This window comes from Centroberyx gerrardi, chromosome 23 (genome assembly GCF_048128805.1).
Source record: "Centroberyx gerrardi isolate f3 chromosome 23, fCenGer3.hap1.cur.20231027, whole genome shotgun sequence".
Classification (NCBI taxonomy): Eukaryota; Metazoa; Chordata; class Actinopteri; order Beryciformes; family Berycidae; genus Centroberyx; species Centroberyx gerrardi.
Window position 1 is genome coordinate 21787846 of NC_136019.1, and position 19826 is coordinate 21807671.

Consider the following 19826-nt stretch of genomic DNA (forward strand, 5'->3'; position numbering starts at 1 on the left):
TACGAATGTACGGTTTCCCCACTGATACGGAGAGGAGGAAAAAATGGTTGGCTCAACTCAGCAGGAGCAATCTTACTATCACTAAAGATCACAACAACAAAAAAAATATGCGAGGTAATAATATTCAAACACTTCATTTGCACTTTTTCACAAACAAAAACCATACCATTGGGAAGCTTAATGTTTGGTTTATTAAAAATAAGGAACAGGGAAAGGCTTGTAAAACCCAGGGAGTTGAGACTGGGTGCAGGGTGAGGGTGCTGTCTCATTGCAGGGAGTCTTCAGGCTCCATTGAATCCCCCTGTGGTTCTTGTGCTGAAAGAGAGAGTGAGAGAGGGAGAAAAAGACAGAGGAGAAAGGGTTAGACACACCTATATAGGCTTGGATGGGAAATTGCCTTGGGAGATGAGGTGTGGTCTTTGTTCCTCAACTTAAGTTATGGAACTTCATTAGTTGTGATCATCAACAGCTTTTGCTGCTGATGTTTAACAAAGTATGGCAAGTGGCATCAGTTACTGATGTGATATTAATTTGTATAAAGTTGTCTCATGTTCTTGGTTGTCTTTTATATATGTAATGAGTGTATACATGTCTAGTAAGTATAAAGTGTTCCCTAATACTGTGCATTCAACCACTATGGGATGTGTATGTGGGTAGACAAACCTGAGTTGTTGTGTGTGGGAAGTAAACTCAAGTCACTCTGCAGGCACATTTTGAGGCAGACCAGTTTGTCAAGACCAAAAAGGGCAAGACTAGGCTGAGAGCAGTATTTAGTATTTAGTATGATTCCCCATTTAGCCTAGTATGATTCATTTTTCAAAATTGCTGGCCTATTTTAAACTTACCTTGTGTTTTCAATCTCATTTAAGTCCTCCAACTTCCCTCTCCCTTTGCCATCAATCCAAAATCAGCTGAGCTGCAACATAATATAGACAGGTAATAGTCAACAGAATCACAAAGCCTAAAAACACTCAACCCATAAGTTACGTTTTTGTTTACTGTTTTGAAGTCTCAAATATGCACTCTAAATCCATATCAATAGCGATGTATCACAAAAATAGCTCTCTTCCTTATTATTGTGTAACGTTAACTTTATTATTAGCTCTTACTCCAAAATGGATATCCTCATTTCACCACCTCCACCCACCACTCTACAAACACATGCCCCAATGTTATATTTAACTAATATTTAACTCCCCCCACCCCGCAAAAAATCACGTTTAGAAGTCTTTTTCTCTAATTCCACAACGTTGGATGAAATGGCATTAAGAGAACGGAATTTATAATTAATAGGTTAATTAACGTTATGTGTTGCTAACTTTATTCAGTATCCTAGCCTAATCTGTTATCTGTTAACGTTCCCTAAATCTACTAATTTAGAGGGGGATAATCCACTAACATGCTTTAATGCACATGTTAATTTGATACAGATGTGCTGATAATATACCATCTGATTCTTTAAACATCTTACCCTTTCAAAGTGCATCACAAACGGTCCATTCCGCTGCAACTCTACTGTGCTGCTAGTATTAGCCGCTAACTTCCGGGAACTATTGAGAGGCTCCGCGATCCGCCATTGCTGTAAAAAAATGGTCCATTGGAGAGAACGGAGATGACGCAACTCTCTCTCTATATGGCTCTGGGTTGGTGATAAAAAGAGTAGCCAGGAGGAGAGGCTTCGATTAGAGGAGTAAAATCCTCAGGTTGCACCCATGATTCTGTTATCATAAAAATGTCCAGATTCTGTGATAAAATAAAATCGTTGCACACAAACGACTTATTTAATAGAGATCTTACATTGAGTAGCCCTGTCTTGAAAATATTCGGTACTTTGGCATGGGGCAGTGGAGGAGATGTAGGCTGGCAGGGAATGAGAATGAGATTAGATGGTGTGACCAAACTGGGAGAGAGATGGCTTGTTGAAGACCTGATCCTTCTGTCGCTGGTCACAACAGGAATTGCACTTTTAAAATCACAGAAAAGGCCAGCAGGACCCTCGCTGTTGTAAAATGGGCTATTCTGCGGAGAAGTGTGGAAAGGGTCATGCTGAGATGTGTGTCAGAGAGAATTAAAAGCTATAAAATGGATAAAATTAGAAACCAGCTGCGTGGTTCCTTTCCTATTTGGGTGGAGGCCGTCCAGTTTGTAGAAGTCTTGCTTAGTCCAGAAATAGTCAAAATTGCTGATAAAATTAAATCCTGCTGCCAGACAGAAATTTTGCATCCACTGGTGGAGGCTAAAAAGACGACTAAAACGTTCAACACTCTTTGAAAGAGTAGGGATGGGGCCAGACAATACACAGCTTTTCCCCAGACTCTCGATTGTGCAGCATGGTGATTCAATGTCCTAGTGCAGCTTGGCTGATTGTCTAGACATGACGTCATTAGTCCCGGTGTGAACTATTACAGTGTGGACTGAGGGGTGAAGATCAATGAGCGTTGAAGTAAGCTCAATAAAATCCTCAACTTTTCCACTGCTGAGACAGTATGTGATGGCGGACGTGATTTTACCAAATCTTATGATGGAGTCGCCCACCACCAAGATTTCAGGCACAGAGCTACCCCCGTCGGTGTAAACTGCAAGGTTGGTAGGGAGTTTGCAGGTGACAGGAGTAGCCGACCTCGGCGAGGCAGGGGGCGGTGGCACTCGACTGGGGGCATCGGTCCTTGCAGCTGGAGACGAAATGAGAGCAGCTGAGGTGATAGCCGGCTTGGGTACACTGGGTGACAGGCGACGCCGCTTGATCCAAGGACAAATGGCTTTGGGGGTTGAAGCGAAGGAGTCGATCGAGGAGCCAGACGAAGAGCCAGGGCCAAGGCGCTTCCTGGGGCGGGACCGTGGACTCCTCCGCCATCCCTCCGGGGCAGTAAGCTCAGATAGAGGCAGGGAGGGCATGTTATCCGATAACTCCTGGAGCGGTGCATAGAAGTTGGAGTATGGGAGATCGTCGGTGATGTCATGTTCACCAGATCCATATGGGTCAAAAAGGGGAAGCGAAATTCTTCGGTGTTTACCTTTCCGGTGTTTACCTTTCACAACTGAGGCCCAGGAGGCAGCTTCACCGAGAGTCGGTGGGAGGCTACCAGCAACTGGAGCCCCACCGCCAGGCAGTTCCAAGGAGGCCAAGCGGTCTTGGAGCAGTGACTGCCGCTAGAGGAGATCATTTATGAGACTTGTAATGGAGGAGAGCTCAGTCTTAATATTGGAGATTTCATCTGCTATGGTCATCGTTGATGAGGCCCACAACGAGCCTAGTAGCAGTCCAGTCTCTCAAGTAAAAACCCACGACTGGAGGGGGTGAGTAAAGTCAAACGGTGGGATTTTAATCCCACTTAAAATCCTCAGTAAAATCCTCAGTAAAAAGCGACCGGCTAGCCACTAGGCTAAAAACAACCTAGTTTAAACTAGCAGCAGCCGAGGCAGTCCAGTCGGCAACATCCAGCTAAGTTAACTTAAGATCCAAAAAGCCGATGGCTAAAGTATTTTACCCTGTTAAAACGTAAAGGTAAAAACAACCAGGATCTAAAAGTATATCTTAAAATGTGGCGTAAAAACTGGATAAAATGTCAATTTGTGACCGAGCACAACTGTAGCCTTACCACACGGCACCACACATACGACATGGGTGAATGGCCTTGCCTGAGTAGTAAGGGGCCATAGGAACCCACCTGCCAAATGTGCTTGCTCTAGGACTTACGGTTTCTGAGTTGCACATACGTTTAGCGGAGAAAAATAATAAGAATAGGAATAAGAACTAGAAAAGGCTAAATTTTCTAAAGAAAATTTAAGTGTGCTTGCCGCCCTTGCAATGCCCCTGCCCTTAGACTTGGCGTTCACTAGTTTTGCTAAGCGGTGCAGCATTGCAATTGTTAGCATTTTGCTCCGTAAATCCGTAAGCCAATTGTATTTTGTCCAAACTGTGTCTGATCACAAAGAGTTTTAATAATAATGTCCTAAAATATTTTTTTTATTTCCTTTATTTAAACAGGTAAGTCCCATTGAGATCGAGATCTTTTTTGCAAGACAGACCTGTGTACACAACAAGAAAACAAAACAACAAACAAAATCCAAGACAAGTTATTTCCAGACCATCCACATGCAGACAAAATAAGAAAGTCTATTAAGAAAAAAAACAAGAGCAATCCCTATAAAATGCATCACCCAGCAGCACCCTAATCAAGCACTGATACAAAATGTTGCTTATACAATCTGCATCCTACTAGTCATGGTAAGGCATTGCTTATTTCTAAAAAAGACACCCAGTTTAAATTGTAATTTAAACTGGACAATTTTTCATCTAACCAGATACCTAGGTAATTGTAACAGTGGCCCCTTTCAAATTTGACAGACTCAGTAAATATATGAGGCAGTTGCGTTGAAAGGCACGGGGATACTTTTCGTATCACTCCACAACAACATGCTTGGTATCGAATGAAACTAGAGATTCCCAGCTTTCCAAGGACCCTAAATGCATCACAAACACGGCAGCCCAGGCTGACAGAAAGTGCATGTGGGTAATTCATGGTCTTTGTCGCCATCTGCTGGCTGTGTCGAAGCACTGACATGAATGAGCTTGAGCATTGATTCATCATGCCACTTTTTCCACTCTCCCCCGTCTCCCTGTGCCATCAAGAAAGAATGCTGGAGTTGACGTGGCTGGTTCTGTTGTTCCAGCTGTCATTTATCCGCGCGAGAGAGCCGGAAATAAAGCTTCCATATGTAGGCTAAAGACTATATGCGCATGCCGTGGAGAAACGCACATAACTGCACAATATTTGCTCAGAGGAACAGCAACAACAGTGCTGGCACAGACAGCATAGCCTACTATTCATTAAAGTGATTATGTATTTTCTTTAAGGGATCAATTGTTGTAGCCTAGTAAGGTGTAGTAACCGAAAGTAATGTTAAAATGGGAAAATATCAATATCAAGCCAGAGATTGGCAGCTGGGTCTTACATTCCCTAAAGCAAAGAAATGCAAAATATTGTACACAAAAGTTACATCTGCTAGTTTCTTATGTCTGGTTTACTGTCACCGTACAGATTTAAGGCAGTTTGTGGAGGATAAAAGCTTAGGATGTTGTATCGTCTGTCGTAGCCCCACACCAACTGCAAATGATGCACTGTAAGTTTTAACAGGTGCAACGGCATTTGAAGATGAGGTTGCATTGAACAACATAGCATTGCAGGGGGAGAGCTTGTAAAACGCTGTGGTATGGTCGTACAATCATTGTAAAAAAAACTGTGTGATTCCCCGCACGCGATTGGACAAAAGTAGGCTAGTTTAATCTAGAAAGGGACCGAGTCAACATGGTCTAAAGCAGTGGTTCTCAACCTTTTTTGGGCCAGCGCCCCCCTATCCATTATCCAGGTCCCTTACCGCCCCCCCATCAAATAAAATGTAGGCTAATTGTCTCCCCTGAATATTAATGTTGATTGTTATCCTGTTTATTATGATGATGATGATGATGATGATGATGATTATTATTATTTATATTATGTATTATATTTATATTAGGCCTATATATTTATTATTTATTTATATTATTATATTATTATTATTAGTAGTAGTAGTAGTATGATTATTATTCTGTGTTATATCATTAAAAAGCATGTCATTGAATGCCAAATAACATTTGATTTAACTGGACAGTTGGAATATCATTATCATTAGTTTCCCAGGGAACAAAAAAGCCATGTGAATAGAAATTATATTTATGAGTGTTAAACAAATGCAACGGTTAGAAATTTGACATTCAAACTTTAATTAGGTAGGCCTATCACAAACAGCAGCCAATCAGAAATGCCAAACAAGAAGCATTCTTATTAATTGTTCCAACGGAAAACAAGAGCAGCCTACCAAGGAAAAGGTCTGAGGCTACTGGAAAAAAGCATAAGGATTTATCTTAACTTTCAAAGGAAATAAGCTAAATTGCTTTGAAAGTTAGTGTGAGCCCTGCGCTTGGTGGTTCTCTGCCAGTTTCTTCACTGCGGGTTGCAGAGAAGTTAGTTTCAGCCGTAGTGCGCCTGAGGCCATCAAGTCCAAGCGATTGCGGTACTTGGACTGCATGTGGAGGACCTGGCTGAATCCCTGCTCAACTAGATAAGTTGTTGGGAAAGCAAGAAGAAGCAGCCTGGTCTTCTCCCAGAGAGCCGGGTAACGCTGGGCATATTTGACCCACATGCTGCCCCAGCCAGAGGTGCGGAAAGTAGCCTTGGCCTCGTCGTCGCACTGGATATCGACAAGATGCTCCTGGATAGCGGGCTCGCATTTGGTCACGTCCGCCTGAAAGGGCTGCACCACCCAGACGGGAACATCGAGGTTCAGGAGGTCCCTGAAGCGGATCTCCATGTCGGCCTTAACCATCCTCAGGTGGTCGGTGTAAATGAGGAGGCGGTCATCGGTAAGAGCCTCAGACACCTGCAATGATATAACCAGCAAATTGTTCTCGGGTGCAGATTTTTAGACGATTTTGAACTGGTTATTTTATTGCTAATTAGTCTACTAATAAATGTTTCTTTATATTTATAATGCATAGGGATATAGGGCTATATTTTCAGACAAGTCAATATAATAAACATTACAACATAATGTATTAATAGAAATAAAATATATTAATTATAATAATAGCGGGCCTATTACAGCCTATCTATTTAGCGTTGTTTCTGAACCTTGGTCAACTGCGGGAAATGAGCAAACTGCCTCCTGCCTATGCTCTGCCTGTACAGATCCAGCCTGGAGGTGAGACTGCGAATGACCGCCTTGCACTGGACCAGAGTTACGCCATTTCCTTGGAGCTTTAGCGTGACTTCGTTCATCTTTTCAAAAAAGTCTGCGAGGTACATGATGTCGCAGCGGCTGGATGACACCTTTTCCCCAAGAGCTGCATCAACCTCCTCCAGGAACTCCACGATGCTGTCAAACAGCTCACAAAAACGAGCAAGGCAGTTTCCTTTTGAGAGCCAGCGGACATCAGTATGGAGAAGAAGACGCTCAAATGTCTCATCATTTTCCTGACACAGCTGTCGGAACAGTCTGTCATTCAGGGCATGGGCTTTTATTTTGTTTATTGCCTTGACTGCAACATTGAGAGACTCGTGGAGAGGTGGACTTTTAGATTTGGCCACAAGGTTGTGGCGGTGCAAGACACAGTGGACTGTGAGGATCTGCGGGACCTGCTCCTTCAGCAGAGCGGTGAAGCCACGGTACCTGCCAACCATGGAGGGGGCACCATCAGTGGCGCATGCGAGGATGTTGGTGATTGGGATTGACTTCTCCTGTAGATACGTATAAAGCGCATTAAAAATGGTCTGGCCCTTGGTGTCTGTTTCCAGATATTTGGAAAACAAAAATTCCTCAGCCATCTCCTGACTGTTGGAGGCCTTATAGTGGACATAGGCCATCAGCAGAGCGTTGTTGTCAGAGGTGGTTGTCTCATCCAGCTGAAGGCTGAATGGAGAGTCCCGCAGGATGGCACACAGCTGCTCCTCTGTATCGGCGCCCATTTCATTTATCCTGCGTGCCACGGTGTCATTGCGGGGGATGGATTTCAGCACCTGTGTGGGATCGCGCTCCATCACGGTAGAGATGACCTCTTTGATGGCAGGGAGCACCAACTTCTCTCCGATTGAGAACAGCTGTCCACCATCAGCAGGGAGATGTTATATGACGCTACTAGCCCACTATCATTCTGGCTGGTCTTCCTAGCGAAGAGACTGCTGATGGTGCTCCTGCCATGCTTCTCTTTGAGGGCCTGGAAGAACGGACGCTCCTTGTCTGCCTTGTCCGGGTGGATCTTCGTAAGGTGCTCCTTGAGACGTGAGGGTTTCATGGCCTCATTTGAAAACACTTGTTCACACAATAAAGAACAAGACACAAAAAAAAAAAAACACATTGGAAGTTGTGCATTGGTGGGAGAAGGTACGAATCCATAGCTAAGGTATTCAATAGAATACTGGCGGCATTTTTTCTTATTCTGTGCGATTTTGCTGATATGTTGCTGGCGGTTTTCCAATGTGCAAAAAGAAAAAAAAAACGGTAAAATTTGCGCAGTAAAATATGTCATATGTAATATGTCACATAGCCTATGTCACATATTATGCAGCATGTAACTTTTTGGTATTAAATAGGGCAGAATTAATTTAGCAGATTTTTGAATGGAGTTTGGTCTGACATTGTTTTGTGCTATTCCAGGCAAATTAAACGGTAAATGTCCCATGTTTTGGGATTTCACATTTCCTTTTATTCATAGCAGGCCCGGCGGGAGAAACAAATTCGTGGACGGGCATTAAATTTTCTCGGGGGGGCACAATGATTTTTCAACATAACATAAGAAAAATCATAATAGAACGCCATTAGTTTACACTTTTTGAACGACATTTCACTAACAAAGTTTATTAATTTAATTCTTTGTCAGTTCACAGAATTGTTTTGTGGCAAGCAAATATCTCGTTTAAATAGATTTATTTCCTTGCATAAGCAAAACGCCTCTTGTTAATAAGGGTTTCTCTGCAAATTTACAATGTTTATATTTTTTATAATGCGCATTGATTTATTTACCGCTGCTGCACGTCTCCCGTCCAAATGGACCAATTTGCTTTACCATGCTAAAATACAACGACAGTAATATATAACTTGTAGCCTACTATATTGTAGGCTATATTATGTATTTTAACCCCCTCAGGTCAACGATGTCGGACTTGTTGCGTATACGACATACTTTATTAATATGTCTGGAACACTGCATTAGAGAGACTTACTTTTTTTTGCCCAGAAGATAACCATCGAGGGCTCTGGTGCGATCGTATCCCTTCCAGAAGCTTTGTAATCCAGCCTTGAACTGCAGTGTCATTTTGGAGACTTTGTAAAATAAATCCATAATGATAAATCCAACACTGAATGTCTTCTGTGATTATTTATCCATTTTTCCGTGTTGAAAACAGTTATTGTTGTTGTTAGCCGTCCACTAGTCTAGCAATTCCACGATGCCTTGGGTTGAGTCTGTTGACCAATCAGAGGCTGTGTTCCTGACTTGTCGACCAATCAGAGGCTGTGTTTCTGATTGTGTGGCAGCTCTGATCTCAAACGCATGCGCAATGGAATAATATGAGATTGACCGCATCCTCCTATCTATATTATTAGGGCAGCACCCGAAATAATGAGTAGAATAGCGTAAATGTAATAAATATAAATATAAATGTAAATATAAAGTATAAATGCTCAGAAATCTTGTGTGTTTTATTTTAGTACCTTCTAGGCTTCAATTTTGGGGGGGCACAAAAGCCCATTTGGACAGGCATTGCCCCCCAATGCCCCCCTGTGCCGCCGGCGCTGATTCATAGACTTATTAAAGATGTTTAATGAAGACTTTAAAGTTCACGACTAGACGAAACCGCTGCAGAGAAAAGTTGCAGCAGTGTAAACTCCCCCGTCTCAGCTGGAATCGGCTGATGGCGTTGCTGTGACTCAGCTTATCAGGTGGCAGGTGTCTGGTTTTAGAATATTGTTTTAGAAATTTGTTTATTTATCTTTATTATAGTTTGTGTTAAAATGCCTTGTCAACGTTGTATTGTATGCAGTCATGCCAATAAAGCCACTTGAATTGAATAGTGTTATAGTGTGTGTCTGGATGCTAGACGCTAAGTTGCTTTCATGGGAAGTCCGACAGCGGAATATCCCTCTTGTAAATTTGTAACCACGGCGATAACACAGCGTTATCCTCGGGAGAAATTAATGCTTTCAAGAGGAAGAAGCTCTTTATTTCCTCCACCAAGAAATACCAAGGAAGAGAGCGTCCATTTTCCTGAGCTGACACAGTAAACGCCATGTTGGTGAAATTTTATAGATGAAACTCTGACGTCCCGTTCCCGTGAAGGCAGCATGAAGCTGCGCTACAGAAAGCTGACAGAAACAGTATGGAAACGATACACCGTCTCGTCTAGTCTCACTGGTGTAAACTGGCAGGTTTTAGAATGTTGCAGACCACATTCTTTTGCAAGTAGTTGCAAGTTTCAACTCGTCTCGTCGTGAATCTTTGGTGTAAACTCGCCTTAAACAAACGCCCCCCAAGAACACCTCAACGCCCCCCTTTCAAAAATATTGCTTCCAGCGCCCCCCAACGTTCTCTGAACGCCCCCTGGGGGGCGGTACCGCCCCCGTTGAGAAACACTAGTCTAGAGTGTGTGTGTGTGTGTGTTGGGGCAAAGAATGGCATTTGCCTAATCTGAAAAACCGTATAATGGATGTCGTGAGAACGTAATAGGACACTCCTTATGAGCCACACACTTTGAGCGGCGTCTTAACCATTTCGGGCGGCGGATGAGGTCCAGACGGCAGATCCTTCATAAAGCACGGGGAATTAGTCGCCCGCCCGGCTCGAACGAGAGGTCGGCCCCCTGCCTGTCGTCTCCGACGGCGGGGTTGATTTCTCCTAGACGCTGGCCAGCGTATACGGAGCGAGAGCGAACGATTTTTCAAAATACTTTGTTCCCCCGCTCATTGGACCGTTCTGCTGACGTCATCGTTGCGTCGCCACAGAGGCAAGCGGACGTGTGTGAGGCCAGTGTTAGTGTCACAGCGTTGGCAACGCCGTTTTGTGTGTGTGTGTGTGTGTGTTGGTTGAAGGAATGGCATGTGCCTACTCGTGAATATCTGAAAAACCGTATAATAGATCTCGTGGAAAAGTAATAGGACAGTCCTTATGAGTCACACACGTTGAGCGGCCTCTCAACCATTGCGGCCGGCAGATGAGCTCCAGACGGCAGATTCTTCGTGAAGCACGGGGAATCAGTCGCCCGCCCGGCTCGAACGAGAGGTCGGCCCCCCGCCTCTCGTCTCCGACGGCGGGCTTGATTTCTCGCTGGCCAGCGTATATGGAGCGAGAGCGGACGAGTTTTCGAAATACTCCGCTCCCCCGCTCATTGGACCGTTCTGCTGACGTCATCGTTGTCTCCTTGCAGAGGCAAGCGGACGTCTTTCTCATAGCGTTGTCAACGCCGTTTTGTGTGTGTGTGTGTGTGAGAGAGAGAGTACAGGAGGAGAGTAGCGTGGTTCTACTCTGTGTCCTTTTTAGGCTACTGGCCGCTATTAATTCATTTCAGTTTGTTATTGACTGACACAGAAAATACTAACAATCCCCCCACCCCCACAACCCGGTGCCATCACTGTCTGTGTTGTGTGAAAAAGTGAAATGTAATTGTGAATACCTGAAAAAAACAAGACGATCTATTAGAAAAGTCATAGTAGACTTTTCCTCATTAAGGCGGACATTCATAAATCTGTTATTGTGAGGTTATAGCCTATTCCAGATACAAAGCATAGTGTCACGTCCACATGAGCGACTATAAAGCAGCGCACAAATATAAATGTGATCAGACTCTTCATGATCACTGGGTGTTCAGGCCTACCAGCATTGTATGTACTTTACTTTATTTATATTGATTCATATTGATTCTCACGTTGCCGTGGGTATGTAGCAACTTTGTTGATACGCTATTGCCTTGTGTTTCCGCGCCACCTAGAGCATTCACGTGATTGGCTAGTGTTGATACGTTTGGATTTGGTGCTTTGGATAATGCTATAAATGCAGCAAATCTTGCCATAGTCTGTAGGTCTCCTCACCATGGCTGACTACAGTACTCGCGTTTGGATCGTCGGGAACTCGCTGATCCCCAGGCTGCACGCGCATTTAGCAGCGTTTGAACTGGACCAGAACCTGGGGATGAATTGCCATGTCACCTGGGACGGTAGAGGCGGTAGACGGTGGGAGCACCTGCTGCCTCTTCTCCGCTCGGCGCGTGCGGCCACATGCGACGACCCAGATGTGATGGTGGTTCACCTCGGCGGGAACAACATTGGCATGGCAGGGAACGTCAGGCTTAGTTTGATGTGGCGGATGAAGTCGGATATCAGGGAAATCGACTTCTTGTTTCCCAACACTAAATTTATGTTCTCGGACATCCTCCCTCGCTGGAACTGGAGGGGTCAGACCGCTGCTAGCGGGTACGGCCTCGAAAGGACCAGGCGATGGCTAAACGGGGTCATGTTTGGCTTTATGTCAGACATGGGTATGGGGTGCATTCTGCATCCCAACACTGGCATAGATCATTTGGATAGGTATGGCACTCACCTAAATTTAGAGAGGAATAGAGCACAGCTCTGGCCTTCGAGCTCCACTGATCTTACACACTGTCTGCCCTCAAAGGCTCTTTTAAGAGCCACCCACTGTCTCATAAAGAGCATTAACTATTACATCTGGAGGTGACAGCCAGCTGTGGGCTACTTTCGACTCCTTCACATGGCAGCTAATGCAGTGTTTTCTATGAAAATCACATTTTATAATGAAACCGTGTCATTATTATTCATGATTAGGAAATCCTGGTATGGAAATAGGCTACTATATATGTCAAATGATGACCTGCCATGCTAAAAAATATGTTTTTAACTTCATGATCAAGGTGAGAAATAGTGACGTGCAGTCGTAAGCAGAGTGAGTAGCATGTTCCCACTGTAATACAAAATATCATAGGGGAAATACTGATGTAGCCTAAGTGATGCAGTTGTGTCCGCTTTACTGTCACCGTACTGATTTAAGGCAGATTGTGGAGGATAAAAGCTTGGGATCTTGTATTGTCTGTCGTAGCCCCACACCAACTGCAAATGATTCACTGTAAGTTTTAGCAGGTTCAACGCCATGTGAACATGAGGTTGCATTGAACAGCATAGCATTGCAAGGGGAGAGCTTGTAAAACGCTGTGGTGTGGTCGTCCAATCATTTTAAAAAACTGTGATTCCCTACACGCGATTGGAAAAGTAATAGGACAGTCCTTATGAGTCACACACGTTGAGCGGCCTCTCAACCATTGCGGCTGGCGGATGAGCTCCAGATGGCAGATTCTTCGTGAAGCACGGGGAATCAGTCGTCCGCCCGTCTCGAATGACAGGTCGGCGCCCCGCCTCTCGTCTCCGACGGCGGGCTTGATTTCTCGCTGGCCAGCGTATATGGAGCGAGAGCGGACGAGTTTTCAAAATACTCCGCTCCGCAGCTCATTGGAGCGTTCTGCTGACGTCATCGTTGTCTCCTCTCAGAGGCAAGCGGACGTCTTTCTCATAGCGTTGTCAAGGCCTAACAATCCCCCCACCCCCACAACCCGGTGCCATCACTGTCTGTGTGTTGTGTGAAAAAATGAAATGTAATTGTGAATACCTGAAAAAAATAATACGATCTATTAGAAAAGTAATAGTACACTTTGCCTCATTGAGCCGCACATTTATAAATCTGTTATTGTGAGGTTATAGCCTATTCCAACGGTCTACTACGCTACAAGTTTGAAATGACCGCCGGCGCCAGATAGAAAGCAACGTCACGTGCGCATGAGCGACTATAAAGGTGCGTGCAAATGTAGGATTGATGAGATTCTTCAAGATCACTGAGCAGCATACTACTGACATGTCGCGCAACGAGATGCCATCACCAACAAAGCTCCCAAGAGGGGTGTCGTTAGAAGTGGAAATGGTGCGGGAGAAATTTGAGCTGCTAACTGCAAGTAGAAGTCTAGATTTCAGAATAATACATTATTTAAATGTGTGCATCATATAGATAGAATGTGATTAGCGTCATCACGAACGCTGTGTCAAAATGTCTTTTTCTTTTTACAGTATGCTTGTGGAGATGAGATGGTCAGCCAAGTTGAGTTGGCCAGGCGGGTTGTTGCTGCTGGCAGCGTCGCTGTGGAGGTTGTTGGCTGGGTGGAGCGACAGCGGTGTGCTGGCGTCCAATGAGCAGATTTTCTCCAGAAGAGAGTGAAAGAGTTGGAGAGGAAACTCGACGAGATGAAGGGCAGAGTGGAATGGCTGGAGTCGGCAGCCTGTGTGGAGAATGGTGGGTGAAATGTATTTGTTAATGTTGAGTGGTCAGTGGTACATGTTTGATTGTAGGCCTATAACAGAGGGCAGTCTGGACAATGTTTTTTCTCTCTTTCAGATGATGTGCACGCTGTGATTGGCCCTCCCGCCGCCGCTGTCGTGTCCCCCATCTGGCCCGCCGCTGCCGCTGTCGTGTCCCCCATCTGGCCCGCCGCTGCCGCTGTCGTGTCAGGCATCTCTCCCGCCGTCGCTGCCGTCCCCCCCGCCGTTGCCATGTCCCCCACGGACACTGTGTGAGTCCCCGATGTGGAGGGAGAAGGGGAGATGTGGTGAATTGTATGTTGTATATTGTTTGTTGAAGTGTTTTGTAATATGTGATAAAGTTTAATAAAAAAGACGAAAATGTTGAAACTTGTGAAATTGTATTATTATTAATTATGGGTTATGCATGGAATTGATACAGTTTTCGGTCCTATTCACTTCATGGGCTACCTATATCTGAAAAAAGCACAATGACCAGCAGCTCTAATGGAGTAGGCTATAGTGATTTAGTAGTCTTGTAGGTTTGAAACCTCAGTGTTTCATCTGGTAGCTAGAATGGGGTTCTACTGTAAATACATGCAATACTACCATGTCAAAGATATCTCCAAAGTTGGCCCCAGCAGTCAGGTGCAGATTAATCAATGCAGTAATACTGCAATGTAGTCTTGCACGGGATTTCTAGCAGGAGCATACATGAGCTCAAGTATATTTAGGACAGTTTTGGTAGGATCATGATGAGTGTGCTAAAACATGAATACATGAGACCAATCGTGTTTTCATTGAAGTGGCTCCCTGTGTCTTACAGGATTGAACACAAAGTAATCTTGCTTACCCACCAATATATTCATGGCCATGTATGTGACTGAAATAACAGATTACTGTATCTAATATGGTAAGATGTATGAATTCCCATGTAGTTCAAAGTTGGATAATATACAGTTTATGTTTTAGCAAAGTATATACTTCATATACTTTGAGTGGTAGCTTGAAAATGTTTTCTTCAACAGAAAGTACCATTATATGGTTAAGTCTGATATGGCACTATATGTGATCAATTATTTTTATTTCAAAGCCATTTAATAACATATTGTGTACAGTGAAAATAGAATATAGTCAGGTACCTAGTTATTAATTCAGTGTAAAAGTGTAAAAAGTAACAAACAAGGTAATTTGTCATATTTGCTGTCAAGATTTATTTATATTTGTTTTGCTTATAGGCTTAAAAGAACTGATACATCGCACAGACACACTATCACAAGGTAAAGAAAAACCAAGAAAAAGCAACATAAAGTGCAGAAAATGCCAATAACATATATAATATATATATAATATTATAATATATTGATATATACATATATATACACATATATAATACTTAACAACTTCAACAATATACTTCAATTTCCAACTTCAGAGAGACAGAGATCACTTGCCACAGTCACAGCTCAAATGAGCTGCAGCTGTGCTTCTCCTTTTATAGTCTCCTGCTTGGGCTTTAGGCTCCTCCCAACCTACATGACATTTCTCTAGGACTTAATTTTATAACTCCTGAACGGTAAGTGATACAGACTTGAAACCAACTCCGCTGGGGTTTTCCTATGTGCTGAACACGCTGGTCTTTGTCCCGTGTCGCTACGACCTTCCGTTCCCGAGATATAAAGAAATGTTGAAACCGTGAAATATTAGAAACTTTTTTTTGAATGGCAGTCTATGGCAGCTATATCAAAGGAAGACACTAGGGGCGGCAAACTTGGCACACATGGGCAGTGGGAAGAGACGATCACACACACCAAATCTGGTGACTGTACCACTTACGGTTCGGGAGTTATGAGAAAGTGTCTCTGTTAAAAATTACGTATCCGTTCAAAAAATAGGTTAAAATTCATAACTCCTGAACAGTAAGTGATAGCGACTTGAAAGCAACTCCTGGGGCGGGTGTGTGGGGGAGGGGTTCATGTACCCCAAACACGCTGGTCTTGGTCCCAAACGGCTAAAACCTTCCGTTCCGGAGATATAAAAATGTTGACACTTATTTTCGAAACTTTTTTGAATGGGAGTCCATGGCAGCTGTATCAAAGGAACAGTGTTGTACATGAACGCGCTAAAAGAGCGTGTTCATTGAACGTGCTCATGTTTTTGGTGAACGGTGAACTGAACGCATCCGTTTGCAACTAGTGAACGTGAACGTGAGCGTTGTTAACTCCCGCGAGAGTTAACAACACTCCCCCGAAAGTTAACGACGCTCACGCACTGTGTTTTACGGCACCCGAGAATTTACGGCACCCGGCATGGCTAGTGCAACTGGCAATTCAGATGCAGCTACCGGTACTGCTGAAGTACTCTAAATACTCTAAATTGTGTGCTCTGCAGAACTGAAATCATAGCACATCTTTCAGCTAATGACTGTAATGAAGCCAGTGGTGGAGCCTGTACCAGCTCGCTTGGAAGCATATGAATCTATTTTATGCTTTTGAACTGCTGCATAATTTGGTTCATGCAGGCTAAATAAAATTTCCATTGCATCTACAGTATACCTTTACTGCACCTATTTTTTTTTACTTTCTGCATAATATGACACATTGTTTAAGTGGTAAAACATCTTGGCTTTTAAAAGTAATCTCTGTGATTCTATAGTAGTATACAGTAATTCATTTAGTTGGCAGTGGCAATGATTGGGGGCTGGGGATGGATGGGTAGGAGGAGGTTCTATTGAAAAAGAATAGCTCAGAGCAGCTCATTTAAAAAAAAATGGAAGAAATGAACATGAACTAGTTCATTTTTTGGGACTGTGAACTTAGTTCAAAATTCAAAATTGTGAACTATGAACGTGAACTAGTTCATTTTAATCTGTGTGAACTTAACTTAGCTCTTGTGAAGTGTAAACTTACACCACACTGCAAAGGAAGACACTAGGGGCGCCAAACTTGGCACACATTGGCAGTTGGAAGAGACGATCACACACACCAAATTTAGTGGCTGTACCACTCACGGTTCTATGAGAAAGTGTCTCCGTTAAAAATTATGTATCCGTAACCCTGGGAGATTTTCACTAAGTGTCAAGGGCAAAATCGTTCCCCCAGAAAGTGTTTAGGAGCACGTTTCAGGCCATTTGGAGTGGATTGGTCCCCATTTCTTTCTTTCAATCATTTTATTTATTATTACAGTAATATACGGAAAAAAAACAACAACAACAACAACAAAAAACAAATTAACATCACATCACGGCATATATGGGTGGTCAAAACAATAGTGCACAAAGTACTAACAAAAAAGAGCACTATACAATTATTTCCAATAGAACACACCCACATGCGTACCGAAACGCCCACAAGCTCATAAACAGACAATCTGACCCAATGTGCTACGTATGCATGCATGCATACACACACCTACAATACACACATATATAGCACACGACTTAAATGGGTGGTCACATCAATAGCGCACAAGATACTAATAGAATAGAGCACCATACATAAAAAATACTTTTCAAAGGAACACACCCATATGCCAACCGTGACGCCCACAAGCGCATAGACAGACACACACACCCCGACCCAACGTGCTAAGTATGCACGTGTGCATGCATGCCTATACACACCTACACTACTCATATACATACACATATGCTAACATATACCCACCCATTAATAAGCAACAAAAATAAAAATACTACAAAACAAAACGATACCCGTGAAGGGGCTCGAAACCAGGGGTAAGGGCTATTAGCTGGAGGGAGGGAACACAAAAAATAAAATAAGAAAAATAGAAATAAAAATAAAATAAAATAAAAAATTCCAAACTCTACAGTCTTCTCTATACAATTGTATTCTCTACAGTCTTCCCAATACAATAATCTCTGTGGTAATATAATCATTATCATATCACTAAGTGTTACAAAGCTGATGCTGTCTCTGTTACCTGGTGCAAGCATGAGTATTTATTGTTTACAAAAAGTGTACATAAACCAAATATATATTTATACATACAACACTATAAGAGTTCTTGCTATTCATTTGATATTAGTTCATATTTACAAATCCTCTGGTAATTATTTGATGATTTTCTTTACCTAGATATTTCAAAAAGGGTCACCATGTATTGAAAAACAAATCAATATTTCCTTTAAGTACATAAGTGAGCCTTTCCAAGGGTAGAATATTCATTATATTATTAAACCAGCTAGAAATTGTTGGTCTAGTATCATCCAACCAGCATTGCAGAATGGAAAGCTGTGCACAGTACCAGAGTATGCTCAGGATCTTTTTGTAAGATACCAGATTTAAAGTATTTGATTGCAACCCAAGTATACACTGTAGCGGATTGAGTTCTAACAAGTTTTTAACTATGGAGCAGATATGGGTAACTACTTCAGACCAAAACTTTTGGATTACTGGACATGACCACATAAGATGTACATAGGTTCCAGTGTGCTGTTTACACGGGCAGACTCCCGAGCATCCCACATCATATTTGCTCCTAATGTACGGGGTAGTTTGTAATCTATTAATGATCTTGAACTGGGTTTCATGTATTTTATAATTACAACATATCTTTTTAGCATTAATAACAATATCTTTCCATTGTGAAGCATACAGACTCCCAAGTCTCGTTCCCAAGCCAGCCTACTATTGCATGTTGAGACATTACTGAGTGACATCAGCCTTTGATATATGAAGCTAATTTTCTTCTTTTTCAATAAGCATGCATTGTATACAATTCTATCAAACTCATCAGGTCCTGACTGCTTCCTATAATAAGATGTAGAGTTTACACAACTACGAAGCTGTAAAAACCTGAAAAAGTGTGAATTTGAAATACCATACTCCTCATGTAGTTGTTTAAAAGATTTCATATTGCCCTCATGAAAAAGATCATTTATAACCCGAATACCCATTGTATCCCATTCTTTAAAACCTGCATCTATACAAGAGGGAATGAAGTTGGGATTGTTAAGGATCGGTGCATAAAAAGAATATTGTATTGACCTTTTGAGTTTTTTCTTAGCACTGTACCATGATTTAATGGTGTTTGTGACTAGAAAATTAGGTTAATGCCTTGGATTCCTTTAACATTTCCCAAGAAAGGGAGACTAGAGAGAGAGACAGAAGTACATCCTAGTGTTTCTAAGTCCAACCATGTAGAGTTGGGATCCTGAGCCACCCACTCAGATATAAACTTCAATTGTGTTGACCAATGATAATACTGAAAATTGGGAACTGCCAGACCTCCCCCTTGAATTGGAAGATTGAGTTTTTCCAGTTTCATCTTGGGACGTTTATTTTTCCAAATAAAATTTGATATGGCTTTATGCAAATCACTAAAGATCTTACTAGGTATAAAATTAGGTATCATTTGCATTTTATATAAAATTCGAGGGAGTATATTCATTTTGACAGCAGCTATACATCCCAACCATGAAAGTGGTAGCGATGACCATCTACACAGGTCAGTTTTAACCTGCTGTATAACGGGGTACAAGTTGGTTTTCAGCATGTCATTCAAATGGTAAGGAATATGTACTCCTAGGTATTTAAATCCATTGAATGACATTTTAAAAACTGAATTTAGACCACTGTAAAAAACTCTAGGTTTACCAAATGGTAGGGCCACTGACTTACTCTAATTGACTTTATATCCAGAAACGCTGCTGAAGTTATCCATGACCGTAAGAAATGCAGGAATAGATTCTTTGGGATTACATAAAAATAATATGACATCGTCAGCATACAGAGAGATAACATGCTTTCTTTTATCTGTAATAACCCCTTCTATAGCTGGGTGAGTTCGTATACTCTCTGCAAAAGGCTCCACAGCCAAGGCGAATAACAACGGAGACAAAGGGCATCCTTGGCGAGTGCCCCTATTCAATAAAAAGGGAGGTGAATTGATCCCATTGGCTAAGACTGATGCTTGTGGGT

General features: G+C 42.6%; 1 protein-coding gene and 1 long non-coding RNA gene across 2 annotated transcripts; both read right to left on the reverse strand.

Moving 5' to 3' along the window:
- Positions 1-241: 241 nt before the first annotated feature.
- LOC144543525 (uncharacterized) lies at positions 242-1517 on the reverse strand. Its single transcript, XR_013507958.1, has 3 exons — positions 1472-1517; positions 846-916; positions 242-315 (listed from the first exon to the last, which is right to left on the reverse strand). It is a non-coding gene; the product is annotated as an uncharacterized LOC144543525 (long non-coding RNA).
- Positions 1518-5943: 4426 nt separating this feature from the next.
- Positions 5944-7894, reverse strand: LOC139912649 (zinc finger BED domain-containing protein 5-like). Its single transcript, XM_071900500.1, has 3 exons — positions 7638-7894; positions 6672-7521; positions 5944-6420 (listed from the first exon to the last, which is right to left on the reverse strand). The coding sequence occupies exons 1-3, from the start codon at positions 7892-7894 to the stop codon at positions 5944-5946; spliced, it is 1584 nt and encodes a 527-aa protein (XP_071756601.1).
- Between the last annotated feature and the right edge of the window lie 11932 nt (positions 7895-19826).